Below are 16,266 nucleotides of genomic sequence, written 5' to 3'. Positions count from 1 at the left end.
ACAATATTGTTCTTAGTTATAGGGCAGCCTTTCTCCGTGTGCATGTTCTGTGTTCCCCTTCCCTCCCTCTGGCCCCACTGAAGGCGCCCTCTCAGCAACGGCACAAAATCCATCACCTTGTTAACGAAGGCTGTGGGGTGAAACGGAGAGGGACACCAGGACTCCCGTGGCTGGGCTGGATTTTGGGTGGACACTGACTACTTTTGGAAATCCAAACAACCAGACTTGGCTAAATACTGACAGAATCCTTCATGAGAGTCTCACCGTGAACCAGTAGCTGTAGGGTAAGAAGGCCTTAACAGGGATCGAACAAAGCATAGGAATAAATGTCACATCTTCACTACAGCAAAAGGTGAACAGGTGAGGGGTCTTCATAGAGAACATTGTCACTAATGGTGTTTCCATGCTTCTACAAATTTTATGGTCTTTTTTTCTCAGTGATGAAATCACTTTAAGCTACCTGTATCAGCACTCAATCTATCTGAGTTTCTTCAGGCTTTTATTAAAGTCTGGGCATGGAGAGCAGAATGGCAGTTGACGTTGCTGTTGAATATTGATTAATAAAGTCAGGAGTCACACATGTTACAGCGTATTTTACAGCAAACACGAAGAAAATATCTTGGATGTGCCTGTGTATGCAGTTGGAATGCCTCAGTGCGGCATGGCACCCAAAATTGGGAGAATAGGATGTGGGAGGCATCTGTGATCTCTGCATCTAGCTAATTCATCCTTATCTGGAATACTGGAATATTGCTTTTTATTTGAATCTCCTAGGATTATCTGCTCAGAAAACAACCAGCAAACCCAGCCTCTCTCCTTCCACCCCTGACAGAAGTGGTAAATAAAGACGTAAGCTAGTGAAAGCCATAGGTTATTCTCTTGGAAGTAAGAGACTTCGTGGGACAAGAGCAGGGATAAGTTTGAGTTCCCACAGCTACTTCTCTAAAGGAAATCCAACATTGATGTGTCTTTTCAGTACCTACCTTCATGTAATTTGTTTATTCTTATACAACCCGAGCCAAAGTCGGCCATGCAGATTATAAGTCTGTGCTTTGTATTCTGGGAGCTCCTAACGTGGGTGTTGTCATTTTGGCAATTGCTGTATAAATAAAAGTATACATATATATAGGTAATAAAGTAAAAGTATGATATTTACTGGATTTCATTTTGTAGTCTTCCTTCAGCGCATGCAAGAACATTTCTCTCCCCCTTCCTTCATTTTCTGCTATAACTTGTCTATTTTAAGTGAGATGATCTTTGTCCAGGCATAGAACCACAGAACGGTTTGGGCTGGAAGGGACCTTAAAGACCATCCAAGTGCCACCCCCTGCCCTGGGCAGGGACACCTCCCACCAGCCCAGGTTGCTCCAAGCCCCGTCCAACCTGGCCTTGAACCCCTCCAGGGATGGGGCAGCCACAGCTTCTCTGGGCAACCTGGGCCAGGGGCTCACTGCCCTCACCCTTTCAACCCAGCTGAATTCCTGGTGTAAGTGTGCATCGTGTGTGCTTTTGGCAAGCCAGTGCAAATGGAAATTTCTTCTAGGATTCCTTATATGAACAGTTTCAATCAACTGTATTTTTTTTTTTGGCTTTTGAGTAGTTACATTCATTCTTTCTGGGCCCCAAACACTCCCTGGGGTTGAACAAATAGACCCCGTTATGTTGTATAACGTTTGTCAGGGTCTCTTTGTACTACTTACTCCATTTTCTGCTAGAAAACTTACTGCAAAGTATTTGGAATTCCATATGAGGCATTTAACCTCAGCTGAGATTATATGGCACTGACCTGATACTTCCAGTTTTAAGTCCCCAGTTGAGTGCTATGGGACAAATGTAGTTGTTCATGGCATGTAAGGTAATCCTGGTTTTCCCAGCCAGTTATGATTATGTCTAAAGTTCTGGGCATTAGTGCATTTTTTTGAGCCTGTCTTATTCTATGTAGGGCCAGAATTCTTTTGTTTTACTACATAGCTACTGGCAGCCGCCTTCTGCCAAAGTCATCTATGAAGGTATCATTTTACTCCTAATTTTTCCTCCAGTTTCCCCCGTCCTTAGTGGCCTTATGCCTCCATCTTTTGCCAGCATCTTTCTACCCATTTAAAGAGGAAAAACCACGACTATAAACATGACTTTGTTCCCCTTTGTTCTGTCAATACTGTGGTAGGAGAATTCAGCGTAATCAAAGCACTTAAATTCTTGAGAGAAGAAATCTGCCCTCAAATTATCTTGGGTATGCACGTCTTTTCATGGAGTTCTGCATTTGAGACCCTTTGAAGGAAGGAGAGGCCAGCTTTCTGTTTGAATGGGCCGGGAGCTTCCCTTGCAAAGTGTTTGGAATAATTAGTGTCCAGCTGCTTTGTCGCAGCGGATCGCTCAGCTGCGTGGCGTGGGCAGGACACTTGATCTCTGCCCATGCAGTAAATCCTACGTAGATGTGCTGAATTCACATGTTTTGTACACATCTGTTATTGTGCGTGTTCGTGGGTATCTGTAGCGTCTCTCTGACTTGGGGCAGTCCTGGCAGGAGGATGTTTGTGTCCAGCTCTGGAGCCCTCAGCACAAGAAGGACACGGAGCTGTTGGAGCGGGGGCGGAGAAGGCCCCGGAGATGCTGGGAGGGCTGGAGCCCCTCTGCTGTGGGACAGGCTGAGAGAGCTGGGGGGGTTCAGCCTGGAGAAGAGAAGGCTCCGGGGGGACCTTAGCCTCTTCCAGTACCCGAAGGGGGCCTACAGGAAAGCTGGGGAGGGGCTGTTGGCAAGGGCATGGAGCGATAGGACGAGGGGCGATGGTTTAAACTAGAGCAGGGCAGGTTTAGATCAGACATTAGGAAGAAGTTCTGTACACTGAGGGTGGTGAGACACTGGCCCAGGTTGCCCAGAGAGGGGGTGGAGGCCCCATCCCTGGAGACATTCAAGGCCAGGCTGGATGAGGCCCTGAGCGACCTGATCTAGTTGAAGATGTCCCTGCTCACTGCAGGGGGGCTGGACTGGATGGGCTTTAAAGGTCCCTTCCAACCCGACACATTCTATGATTCTGTGTTTGAGGGCACATTACTACTGCCAGGTATGGCTTTCAGCTGGCATTTTTGCCCTCTAGAGGGATATGAAGCTGGGCCGTGGCACAGGTGAGTTGCTCAGAAGCGCTTCACGTGCTCCCCGAGTCACAGGTTGGTATCCTGCATTCGAGGGGTAAGGGAATGATGCTGCTTCTTGCTTCAGGTGTGCTGATATGCTAGGTCAGTGCCAAGGTCTGCTTCCCTTGTTAACAAAACCTACTCTGGCTGCTCTTCAAAGTTCACTGCTCCTTTTCCCAGGATCTGGTGGACTGCATATAGTGCCGGCCTGTGCGCATTGTAGAATCATCCTGGCCTTTTCTGTGTGGTGGATGTGTTCAACTGCGTATCTCTGTTTTTACATTTAATTACAGCATAGACTACTGGATTTCTCATCATTCCTTTTGGCATGCTTCCTGGAGTAAAGCGGACTGTGAGAGGATTTCAGGAATGCTCGATGCTCTTGCGATAGAGAAAGTTTGGTGGAATCCACTTGTGGGTTCAGTGCTGACCGCTGGGTCGAACTGCACGGTCACAGCTGATAGCCAAGAAAAGCGCACTGCTGAAATGCCCGGGTCCTATAATGTTACATTTTGTGGTGATTTGGTTTTTGGCAGGATGTTCTTCTTCAAAACAGAAAAAAAAATCTGAAAGCGAAAAGAAACTTTATTTTAATGGAATTTTGTACTTGCGCCGGAGGCCGAACGTCCCTCTCTGCAGAGCAAAGCTGCGTGGTCTAGAGGGGCACAGGGTGACGTGGAAATGCTTCTGGCTTTCGCCTTTTTTAAAAAGGCTGCAATGTTCCAGCTGCAGCCAGCATAAACCCCTCGTGTTTTATCAGGCTGCAGAGACAATAGCAACTCCTTAACTTTTTTTAAAAAACCCTACTTTTTAGTCCTTGAAAGATTCCCAGATTCCCCCCCCTCACCCCATTTGTATTGTTTTGGATTGCTCATCTGTAATGGCACGTTCTGCTGATGCCTTTTTCAAAAAGCACTGATACAGAGAAGCTACAGCCTGAGCTTCTCTTTCTGGTGGGGTCTTAGTAACGCTGGGTTGGAGTCTTGCAGTCAAGAATCCTAAATCACTTTTTTGGCAACAGCTTGCTCTGCCGATACAGAAGAGTAACCAGAGATGGAAAAGTTAAGTTCTGCATTCCACCGTGTGTGTAAGGAGTAGGAACAAATACAGTCTTAGGGTGATGCAGTTGTTTTAGTAGCTGCATTATGTTGGAGATCAAAATCACAGCAGTGGCAATGATCAGTCAGTGGGAAGACTTTGTCAGCTGAGATAACTCAAGTCTATCCTGGAGAAGGAGTGCAAAGTAATTTTTGTAGTCCTTAAGAAGCCGTTTCTCTTCTAATAGGTAAGAAGGTAAAATTCCTGAGGAAATGCAAAAAATGAGTGTTGCCAACACTAACGTGACTGTTTTGCAGCCTTCTGGGTCTTGTATTGATTATTTTAATATATAAGCTCTACTGTAATTCTTTATACAATCAGTCCAGTCACTGCTCTCACTAGAGTGTGTTAGCCCAGTGTCTTGCCTTTGCTCTAAAAAGGCTTACTTTGTGCCCTGGTGGAAACCTCTCTAGATTACTACTTTTTTTCCTCTCTACCCACTGCCAAGCAAGGACAGTACGTAGCAAAGGCTCAGTTGGGTTTCATCTTGTCACTGAAGTAGACTGAAGACAGCAGCAGTTCTGCTAGTGAGCTCCAGGCTGGCTTCCTCTGGGTGCTCACCTTACCTGATTTGTTCTCCGCTGGGTACGTGCCAAATTCCTACATTCTTTCTGTGTTCTGATGCTGGGGGAAAGTAGGCTTGAGAGACAACGGACAAGTTAGGTGTTTTTCAGTGGAGTTAATGAATGCATGGGTAATTGCTCCGTGTCCTAGAGCTGTCACATCTGTAGTTCCCACTGGGACAAAGCACAGACTTCATTGCACAGCACCGGGCCAGTTTCTAGGCTGTCTTAGTGCATAGCGGTGTATGCAATGAGCTGAGCTCTCATCAGTGCTCTGACAGGAGTTTTCCGTGTTTCTCACTGAATATAAGCTAGTACTTTGTGTTTTGGTTTGGTTTGGTTTTTTTTCCTGTGGTTAGTTGTCACTTAGGAGTGGAAGAATCAATAGCTTTATCCTGACCTGTGCCACTATAGTGAAAATACATCTTCCTTAACATCCTTCACTTGTGTGATAATGTTTTCTGAGTGGGAAGCTGGTAACTTGCCACAAGTTCTTCATTTCTTACTTCAAGCATCACCACATGCATGGTATCCCACAGATTGCTCATCTGAGGGCACTGAAAGACTTAGACCAGAGCCAAGTACTAAACAAAAAATATGTACAACCAAGTTATTTGGGGCAACCTGACTCAGATTCTACAGATGTGGAAAACTAGAGCAGAGATGAGCGGTTTCGTTAGGTGTAGAAAGAAGCTGTCTTAGCAGTATTATACCCAATACAGTAATTTACTGTTGATGCTAAGAAAAGATTATCACGCAAGCGAAAGGTAATACCTAGAGCAGAATCTTCCAAGGAAACTTGAAATCCGTCACTTTAATTCCAGAGTCTTTGTATGTGCGCTATGGAAATAAGCTTTGCTGATAACTTTCCAAATCTGAGTGCCTGTTATTTCAGTTCATTGTGACAGCTGTGAGTGCACCAACCCTACTGTTCTCCCCCCACCTGCAATATGTGGGGGGCACTTGCAGCATGGCAAGTCTGTAGCTTTTGCAAATTATTTTCACCTTGATTTGGAGGGTAGAACTTAGAATCAAAGAATGATAGAAAAGTCTAGGCTTAAAGGGATTTCTGGAGATCATCTGATACAGCTTTCCACTGAAAGCACATCCTTGTTATCCCCAGGGCCCTGTCAAGCTGAATCTTGAATATTTCCAGTGTGGGATGTTCCATTGCTTCTCGGGGCAGCCTGTTCCACTGTTTAATTGTTTCTAGGGTGAAGAATTATTTCCATATATCCAAGCAGAATTTCCCTGAAGTATCCTTGTGCCTGTTGCCTCTTGTCTGGTCATCGTGCGCCCTCATGGAAAGACTACTTCTGTCTTCTCTAAAGCTACCTCTAAGGCTGATTAGACCTCCTTGAGCCTTTACATCTCGAGGCTGAATGAATGGAATTCTTTCAGTCTTTTTCATGTCAAGTTTTCCAACCCTTTTATCATCTTGGTGGCCTTTTGCTGGACCTTCTCCAACCAAAACTGGACACATTATTCCAGGTGTGGTCTAACAAATGCCAAGTACGGTGAATTAATCGCATTCCTTGATCTGCTGGCCATACACGTGCTCCAGGTGCAGCCTCAGCTGTTGACGTGCGTTCAGTTTGCTGTCCATCAGAAGCCCCACATCTCTTCCAGCAGAGCTACAGTGCAGCCAGTCAGACCATGTGCAGCCTGTAATGCTGCTCAGTATTTCTCTATCCTGCATATAGGACTTCAAATTTTTCTTCATTAAACCTAATACAATTCATGGTGGCCCAGTCTCCCAACCTGCCACAGTGACTGTGTCTTGTGGCCCTTCCTCCTGGCATATCTACCGCTCCTCCCAGTTTGTTGTCATCTGCAGACTTCACTGAGAGTGCATTCGCTCCTCTCATCTGGGTTGTTTAAAATGATATATGATGATCTCAAAGGTCCTTTCCAACCACGAAGATTCTATGATTCTATACTGAACAGTATCAGACCTCGTATCGACTCTGGAGAAACTCCACTTGTGACCAGCTGCCACTTCAACTTTGAGCCTTTAACCAGCACTCTTTGCGATAACTGCAGACTTTGTGCCAGTTTAGCCAGTTTTCCACCATCTTGTGCGCCAGCCATCTAGTGTTAAAGGAGACACATGTCAAACGCTCTGCTAAAATCAAGGTGGATGACATCCACAGCTCTCCTCTCCTCCAGGGAGCAAGTTGCTTCATCAGAAAAGGTACTGAGATTGGTCAAGCTTGATTTATCCTTGATAAATTCAAACTGGCTTTTTCAGTCACCGTCTTGTCCTTCATATACCTGGAAATAACGTCCATAAGGATCTGCTCCATAATTGTCTCGGGCACTGCAGTGAGGTTGACTGCTGTGGAGTTTGCCAGATCTGTCTTCTTGTGTGTTTGCAGATAAGTGTAGTATTTACCCTTCTGCAGTCATCAGGGGCCTTCCCCCGATCTCCGTGACCTTTGAGAGATAATGGAGACTGGCTCTGCAATCGGGACAGCCAACTCTCACAGGACACCTGAATGCATCCTCTCAGATCCCATGGACACCTGTAGGTCTGGGTTGCACTGATGATCCCTAACTCAACCCTCCTTTACTATCAGCTGTTTGTTCCTTGTTTTCTTAGTCCTTGGTGTCAACCCCATTCAGTAGCAGATTTACATATTGCTTGTAATTCTTCTCGCTGTTGATGTGCTTGTATTGGTCCTGACACCTGTTGCCAGTTTGAGCTCCAGCTGAACTTAATGCTTTCCTAACTAAACCTCTGCATTTCCAAGCAATATTTCTATATTCGTCGTTGGGGGTGTGCCCCTTTTTCCATCTCTCCTTTCCATCCAACTTCTGGAGATTCTAGCAACAAAATACTGGATTGTCTCGGAATCAGACACTCTGCCTCCTCTAGTACTTTAATGGTGAATAAAGAAGTTGTTTTTCAAAATCTGTTTGGTGACTTACTGCATTTTGAAGAAAACACGTACATGCAGCCCGCTTTTTGTGTTTAATAAGACTGGTTTGACGGGGAGATATTTACTGCAGAAGGGTGCTAATGGTTTTTCTCCTCACTGTAAAACACTTAACGTTGCCTTATTTCACTTGAGCCACGATACGCTCCAGACATTGGGTCAGTCCCTGAGGAGGAGCTTCCATGGGGGGATGGAGCTGGAGGGAGGAAACGAGGACTTGGAGCTGGAAGGTGGTGGCTGGACGCTGAGGGGCTGGGTCACCAAAAGTATCTGAAGTCTGCTCTGAGTCACCTGCTCTGGGTCCGTACGCCTGGGGAGTGAGGAAGGAGCTCACTTCCCTGCAGATACCAGATGCTGCTTCCACATACACCTGGTCTGGGGGAGAGCTTGGAGAAGAAGCTGTATTTCCCTGATGATAGACTTCCCCATTCAGGTTGGTTTGGTTTTGGGTGGTTTTTTTTTTTTAACACTGCGAAACCTCATAAATTTTATTTCAAACGCCTGTCTGGTGAAGGAATGTGAATTCGTGTGGAGGGAGACGAATCCACGCCAAGTGCATTCCGGGTGGGAAAGCAATATGGTGTATCTGTTGGTTCAGGCCCTAGAGCAATAAGGAATTCAAGTCTTCGCAAAAAGACTCGAGTTGTGCTCCGTTTTGGAGGCTTGTGCAGTTTTGGAGGCTTGTACAGTGTAGTTTTTTTGAATTTGCTTTTCATGGCAACTATTTGAAACTACTGATAATTTTCCCCCTCATAGGAAAGAATCGGTTTTATTATTGCCTTTGTAGTTTGTCCATGGTATCTTTTGTCTAGCGTGTCTGAAGTGAAACATGTCTGTGATCCAGAAACACCCTGGATCCTCTCTGGGCCTGAATTCTTGTCTACATGTTTTCATTCAGCCTTTCGCATTCTGTGATCTGCTCCATGGACAGAGGGCTGAGCCCGTGTCACGTCCCGGCCCCCGACCCTCGGCTTTCTCTGGCTCTGAAGAGCAAAGCACCGTGCTGTCTGTGTTATTTCCTGATCTTAGGTGGTCTAGAATTTGTTCTACCTTTGCCGCTACAACAGCATATTTCATTCTTCTCTGTTCTCGGCATGGATCTGTGAGCCATTTCTAAATCTCTCTTCTGTTACTTCTGCCCTTTCTTCTCCTGCCTGGTAAATTTTCACTCTGCCCGAAGGGTGGAGGAGAAAGAATGATGTTTTGTGGCTTGTGGGATTTAAAGAATCAAATTTATAATGAAGAATTCAACCAGAAGAAAGTTTGGGAAGGTAATGCTGAGTCTCAAAGGCACGTTATTGAAGTTTTCAAGACTGTCCAGGTCTCATTATCCAGACCAGGCTTGAATTGGTTAGAACTGATGTCTTGGCAGGAAAGGGGAAGAGTTGGGATCTGTTAGGGTTGCATTGTTTTGTTCTCACTGGAACTGAAATTAGGGAATCTGTTTACAGTGTTGACATGCTCTGTCTCTCTGCAAACTACTGGAACTGCGTAAGACACAGAAATGCCAGACTGGTTTTATCCATGCTAGTACAGACCCCAGAGCAATATAGTGGGATCACCCTGGTGTGTGTGGACATGACTGTCCTACTTCCACAGCCAGGCCAATAACTATTTGGTGGCATGATATACCATGTGAATTTAATGGCTTGAAGGTTGAAGCTCACTTGTGATCTTCACATGGCGTGAATGTACCCTTTGTCTTTTTTTTTTTTTTGGTGTGCATTTAGGCCCTTTGGGATCCGTAATTGTAGTGTGAATTGGAAAAAACCCCAACCCTGTGAATGAATGGACCACTGAAGCTGGCTCTCCTGCTAGCCACTGGAGTCTCAATATGAAGTGTGAATGAAATGCTGTTGCCTGGGATGTGAAGCCAGAGAGAAATCCATGCAGAGAAGAGATTTGTGGGTGGAAACTGCACGCTCGGAGTGATGCACCACGAGCACGATTCTAAGGGTGCTGGCCAGGAAGGTTACTGCAGGGCTTGGTGTGTTCAGGGAGAAGAAAGTTGCAGTAGGTAAGACGGAAATAGAGGAGCTGATGTATAAAGAAAACCTGCGTAAACCAATACAATAAGGGATTTTTGGAAGTGTTGTAAAAATGTTATGCAAAAACCCAAGTATTTTTTTGAGGTGGGGAAATTGAATGTCTTCTGTTGGCAGGTGGGGTAGGGACAGAATTTTGAGGAAGGTGGTCAGATTGCCATTGGTAATTTATCCGCGAGGCATGAGATCAGGATGAGGTTCATGGAGCAGCTGGTTTGAGGTTTAAATGATCTGCATCAAAAAAACCTGCAATCTGAACGTGAGCCGATGAGAGCACCCGGAGAGACAGAGAGAATAGTGCTGTCCCAGAAACCCACGCGGAGCCTGGAGGAAGAGGTGCTGGAGGGTGAGGACAGAGGTCGTGCTCCCAAGTTCTGGTCATGATAAGATTAAATCTGTAGATTGTACGACCTGTCACTGACTTCGTAAGGCCGTTTTATTAAAAGAGCTCACACTGGGTACTTGAATATGAGTTCCCTCGATGTGTTAATGGTTACACAGAGCTGATGACTAATGTGTCTGACTTATCCCTTAGCTGACTATTTGTGTCGGTCCTGTAGATATTCAGATTTACTGGAACAAATAGTCGAAGAACAGTTGGGCTTTGCAATGCACATGTTTTCAATCGAACAGTGCAGTGTTTTTGTCAGTTGTCCCTTCCTGAAACATACAGACTTTGAGGGAGTACTGCTGGCATAATATAATTTGTTTTGTTAATTACTCTGCTGAGATTCCAGTGTGATGCAACAGAATCCTTGGGAGTTTGTAGCCTGCAGATGTACCTAGTAAGTTCTCTGCATTTGCCAGCACAGAGCCTGCGGCACCCTGTTAGCTTTGCTTACTGCTTGCGCTGGGTTTTGCATTTGGGTTTGAGGTTTCATAGGTGCAAGATCATTTTGGCGTTATGTGGTGGTTTAATACATTTCGGTCTTCTCCCTGCTTCAGTCTTCTCTGCGCTGGTAGGAAATGTTAGGTAGATGTTCCGTGCCTGGGTGGTTGGGCTACAGCATGGGATCCACTTGCTGTGGTCACCTTGTCCTCGCACAGCAGCGGTGGCAGCCGACATGGCTGTGTTGGAGGAGAATCTTTGGTGATGGCTGTTTGGGTTGGTTTTTTGGCCAGAGCACAGCTTTTGGCTAGTAACTAGTTCATTGTGCAGCCCTGCCGTAGCTTGTGACTAAAAGTGTGTGTTCTAAGTGGGTTCAATTCATGGGTTTGGACAAGAATTTGAAAATGTCTTTCTCTCAGGGTGAATCCAACTGTGTGAACGGGACGAGTCGTGTACTGAGGAGATGAGTTCCTGATGAATTTTTTCCCCTTTATTGACAAACTTGCCAGGGATTCCTTTTTCAGGTTCTTGCGTCAGGACAGAGTTCAGAAACTTCCTAGGAAACGTAGTTCTTTGGACTAGGTTCAAGAAGCAACGGCCATTGGTATTTGGAAAAGGAGTTTCAGAATCCCATGTAGTGGTCAGTAAATGCTAAGCAGAAGTTACCTCTTGCCAGAAAAATAAATGATACTTCTCAGATCTCATACAGTTCTTCATTCTTACCTGTTCCCAGTCCAGCTTCATATTCCATGCTTAATTTGAAGTCTTGTGCAGCTTTTCAAAGAGATGGCTCATTTGGTTACACATGTTGGTCTTGGGTTTAGTGTGTGTTCCAAAATTCAGTCTCTGTATTTCAGGCTTAGTGGCTGGTACCTACTGCATGAAACACGTGCCTCAGATGATAGCCGCTAATACTGTCATGTGTATTTTGTCTGAGGCGGCTGGAAGCACATGATGCTCTCCGAATCCTTCCTAATGCATGCAGTTTCTCAGAGTCTTATTTCTTGGCCGATCTGGTAAAGTGAAATGAGAGGGTTTTCCTCCAAGATTTTCCTCTCTCTTTGGACAACATACACCTCTGCTGGAAGGGAGAATGCACTGGACGTGCTGTCTGTTCCTACCTCCTCCCGAGTGGAAGGCAGAAGCTCTGCAAAGCTACGCTACAGGAGCGGCCATCCTTTATCATCTTGGAAGCTGCCGATCAGTTCTTTCATACAACAGGAGACAGAGTCCTGCAGTTCTATCGTGGAGAACCAGAGGGGCAACGAATGTGGTTAGTGGTTTGTCAGAAAGAGATGAGTGCCTCTTCAGGGGGCTTGCCCTTAGTGAAGCCGTGGTGGCTGTCACCAGTCACCTCCCTGTTCTCCACGTGCCTTAGCATGGTTTCCAGGAGGATCTCCTCCATGATCTTGCCGGGCACAGAGGTGAGACTCACTGGCCTGTAGTTCCCTGGGTCTTCCTTTTTTTCCTTTTTAAAAATGGGGGTTATGTTTCCCCCATGTTGTGTTTCCCCCATCTTCCTTTCTGACTAGTTCTCATGTTTGCTTCTTCTGGTCATGCCTCTTCGTACAGGAAAGAGACTTTATTCTGGACAGTTACGCTCTTTCCATGGGGGTCTAACCATGAAGCTCACCTGAGCCCTGTAAACATTAGTTTGCTGGTAACTGTTTTGGAGTGCTAAATCCTGTGCCTTGCTCTTCCCCTCCCAAAATGCATCAAGTTAATACTTGTATCATGGTTGAAAAGCTCCCCCCCCCCATTTAGTAAAGTCTAAAACCATAAGGCATTGTTAGCTGTGGCACCCCAAAGGTCTAGCAAAGCTTTTTGCTTCAGTGATTTGTCAGTTCTTGATAGAAGTATGGTGTTTATTTGTGTTTTGAGGGCTCTGCTGCTTGCAGGCTTATGAGTTTGGTCGAGGTCCTTCTCTAGGCTGCCTAGCTTTTTGAAGAAAAAAAAGGAGCGTTCAGAAATGCAACTTTGATTTTTGCTAAGGGCCTGGGAGCTCTGTGCCACACAGACTACGTGCCCTGTGTGTGAAGGTGAGGAGCTTCAGCTAGGGCATGCCCAGCGAGTGCTGAGTGTTGCCAGTTCCGGATTGTCCTGAAAACTCTATTCAGAGGCATTTAATATTCCACACTGCAAATATTTAACTGTCTTTAGAATTGTGTGTAATGTGCAGCTTTTTTTTGCCTGTAAATAGGAAGGCTGTCTTCTCAGGTGTTTGGGGATTGTTGATGGAGACAGGGTGTCACCAGTATTGTCAGTGAAAAAGGACAAAATCACCAATTTCTTTTTAAAGGTAAGGAAGCACAGGCTTTGTAAAAGGAAGAGAAGAGGCTCTTTCAACTTTGGGCTTACCCTGATTTCCAGGGACATAACGGCAGAATGTGCTTGGAGACTGATCTAAAGGGCTATTCACACTTGGAAGCTGTTACGGAATAACAGAATTCTGGAGGAAAGAGGCTGCGGAAAGAATTTTCTGTTCCTCTTGGCCTTCTTCCAAGATGTTTTCTGGACTAAAGTGGGTAGAGACAGTATTTTTTTTGTATGGTTGGGGAAAAAAAGAGCAAGACAGCGTATAGAGAGGTCCCGAGCTGTTCCTGTGATGGATTGTAACACTATAACACCTTATCCTGGCAGGCAGAAGAAAAGGGACAAAAGGGTAGAAGTTTTCTTTTCATCATCAGGACTTTTTTTAGGTGATAGAGTTACAGGGTAAAATGTTCCTCCTCTGTTGGTTTACTGTTTGTCTGCTCTGTAACACTAACCCACTTAAAACTTGTGCGGCTCTTTTTGAAGGTATTTTAAACCCTCAGCAATGCCTACAGATTTTATAACCCTGGATAAAGGCACCTGAGTCGTGGTTTCAGTTTTGCCCTTTCAGGCATGTGGGAAGTGCCCCAGCACATTTCAAGGATTTTGAACTAGAAACTTCTTAGATACGGCTTATGGTTTCAAAGCTCAATTGATACCGCGTATGTCAAGGGAATTACATCAAGGGAATGGTTCTCCGTTTCTTTAGATACTTAATAAGGATTAAAGCTTTGTGTTTACTTAAAGGATCCCATGGACTCCTTTTGGGGTTAATTATGTTGGAATATATGCCCTGGCAATTTTGGAGAGAGCACTCTCTGCCCAACTCCCTTCCCTGGTTTTATGTCTGTGCTCTGTTATGTCCAGTTCCTCCATCCCTCTCCATTCCAGTGCTTATGTCCAGTTTCTCCATCAGATGCTGAGTTTAAGGAGTGGTTCATCTTCCAGTGGCAGCTCTTGTCCCAAGCGTTTAAACAGAGCGTGTTGAACTGCTCGTCCGTCTGAGACTACAGACAGCTCAGCGGTGTGTAATAGTAACTCATAACGAAAAAAAAGGAGGAAGGATGAATTAAGAGTTGGGCAGAGGATTCTACTCATCTGCTTGGTATTGCGGTGGTCTGGGTTTTTTCCTCAAAATACAGGTGGATTGGTTGATGAATCTTGAAAAATACTGAGTGGTGGGAAAACCTCTGTATTGTCGCAGATCACCGTCATGTTTCCCCAATTTTGCAGTAATTGCTCCAGTTACTCGGAAAGTCAGGCCCTGCAAGATGATATAAATAGCTCTCCTTGTATTATATCACTTGCAAAATGAAAGTCAAGGTACAAGACGTTGGAGAAAAGGACAAATTGACAGACTGGTGATGCAGAAGAGATGGCAGGATTAGTGAGCGTTACATGGCGCTAGTTTGCATGGATTAGTGATATATGTAAATTACTGAGCAATGTAATCTTCTCCTACTATAATCAGCTACCAGAAAACAAAATTGTTAGAGTATTGATGCTATTTTGTGGTTTTCTTCAGCTAGTTTGGTGAGGGTGAGATTTAAGGGAAGACAGGAAGCTGGATAAAGTACAGACTTGTTTTGCACAGAACTTTTTCTGCGTATGTGTTAAAGCCTGGGCAACTCTTAGGCAAGGGTCTGTGAAAAATTTGATATTTTAGTTGAGGGAAAAAGAATAAGGAGAAAATAGTAAATAGCGTAAGAAGCTAAATGTTTTACACCCTGGTTTATACACAAAGTTATTATCCTAGGGAAGGACACTAAACTTGGAAAAGACAAAGCAAGTGAAAAAATTGAAGCATAAGGAAGCTCCTTGCCATAATAATATTAGAGTAACTACGTAGCATTGGAAGGAAGAGGAAGAGATTGAATATCTGAAATTAAAGCAAATATGCATTGTCGTCTTGTGGAAGAAACACAAATATCTAAAGGGAGACTGAAGTTTCTCACCTTGTGATACCTCCCCCTCATTTGGGTTCAGAAAAAACTAGAAACTGCTCCACAATAGTTAGGAAGTTTCTTGTATCTTTGAACTACATGATAGGCATGCTCCAAAGGATGACAGTTAATATTGTGCAAATATTTTTAAAAAGAAAAAGTGATAATGCCTCTCAAACATTGGTTCTGGATTTTATGACTTGTAAAGCTTTTATGAGTGACTCCTCAAAATGGTTTGCAGTATTTCTGTCAGTTTGCAAGGAAAGGCGGTTTGCTTTATATTTAATTATTTTATATCTGAGAAAAGGACTTATAATCACATTTATTTGTGAGCCTTAAATGATTTTTCATAACGTTCCAAGCTTCTTCATACATGCAGCCATATGTTTCAGTTTTTCTGGTGCACCTTAATAAATAAAAGCGTATTTGTTATAAACTAAGGTGTTCAAAAGCGACCTACATGTTTTTTGAGTTCTACTGATTGGCTAAAGGCTTCTTTCTGATTCTGTTTCAGATGCACCCACTCGGACTGTGTAACAGCAACGATGAGGAAGACCTGTATGAATACGGCTGGGTGGGAGTGGTGAAACTGGAACAGCCCGAGCTGGAGCCGAAGCCATGCCTCACTGTCTTAGGAAAGGTAAGGGTGTACTCTGGGGTAAAGCCTGCATGTAACTCTTTCTTGGAAGCTTTAGTTCCTTTCTGAGAAATATCAGCAAGAAATAAAACGAGAGAAAACTCCCTTTACTCCATGAAATATTCCCGTTTCGTCTGTTTTCACACTGGATGCTTCAGGGAAAGGCAATGTCCTGACTCAGCTGATGGAGATGGTGGCGGGGGGGCTGAGTGCGCACATTCCCTCTTGGAGCTCTGTAGGAACCTGACAAAGATTTCTGCAAAAATGGCTGTTTAGCAGAAGCAGTATTGGAGTAGAAATAAGGTGAAGTGCAAGTGTGATGCTAACTCGACCAAAGGAAGTGGTCAAAATTAAAGCATTTTGTTGGTTTTCCTTAGGTACCATTTTCTTAGAAGACATGTATTAATTTCCTTTTCGCGGGGGAAGAGGAGTCTTCAACCCTAGAAGAGGTTTCTTTGCTTTAATTGCAGGACAGATATCTCTAATAACAAGCGAATCTTACTGTATTGGTCAAAGAAATAAAAACGTTCATCTTGCTGGAATCTCCCTGTGGAATACAGCCTCTGGAATCGAAATTCCTTGCAAAACATTTCCCTTTGTTTTATGGGGTGAAGTCAGTAAGATATCAGTACTGCTGCCAGATATGTTAAAAAGGAAAGCAGAAAGCTGTCCTTTTTTTGTTCTCAGCTTAGAATTTTTGAGGATTGAGGTTATTATACGTTGACATTTGAAGTCTAGAGTAGTTGGAAGTGTGTGAAAGAGCAGAG

General features: G+C 44.5%; 1 protein-coding gene across 3 annotated transcripts in view; it reads left to right on the top strand.

The window, feature by feature from the left end:
- The window catches only part of ZNRF3 (zinc and ring finger 3), an 87,145-nt gene that overhangs the window by 35,758 nt on the left and 35,121 nt on the right, over positions 1–16,266 (top strand). For all 3 annotated transcript variants that reach the window (XM_054219525.1, XM_054219524.1, XM_054219522.1), the window contains exon 2: positions 15,377–15,502. In XM_054219525.1, coding sequence (XP_054075500.1) covers positions 15,377–15,502 — 126 coding nt within the window. The remainder of the gene's footprint in view (positions 1–15,376; positions 15,503–16,266) is intronic.

This window comes from Rissa tridactyla, chromosome 13, assembly GCF_028500815.1.
Source record: "Rissa tridactyla isolate bRisTri1 chromosome 13, bRisTri1.patW.cur.20221130, whole genome shotgun sequence".
Taxonomy (NCBI): domain Eukaryota; kingdom Metazoa; phylum Chordata; class Aves; order Charadriiformes; family Laridae; genus Rissa; species Rissa tridactyla.
This window is presented reverse-complemented; position numbering and strand designations above follow the sequence as displayed.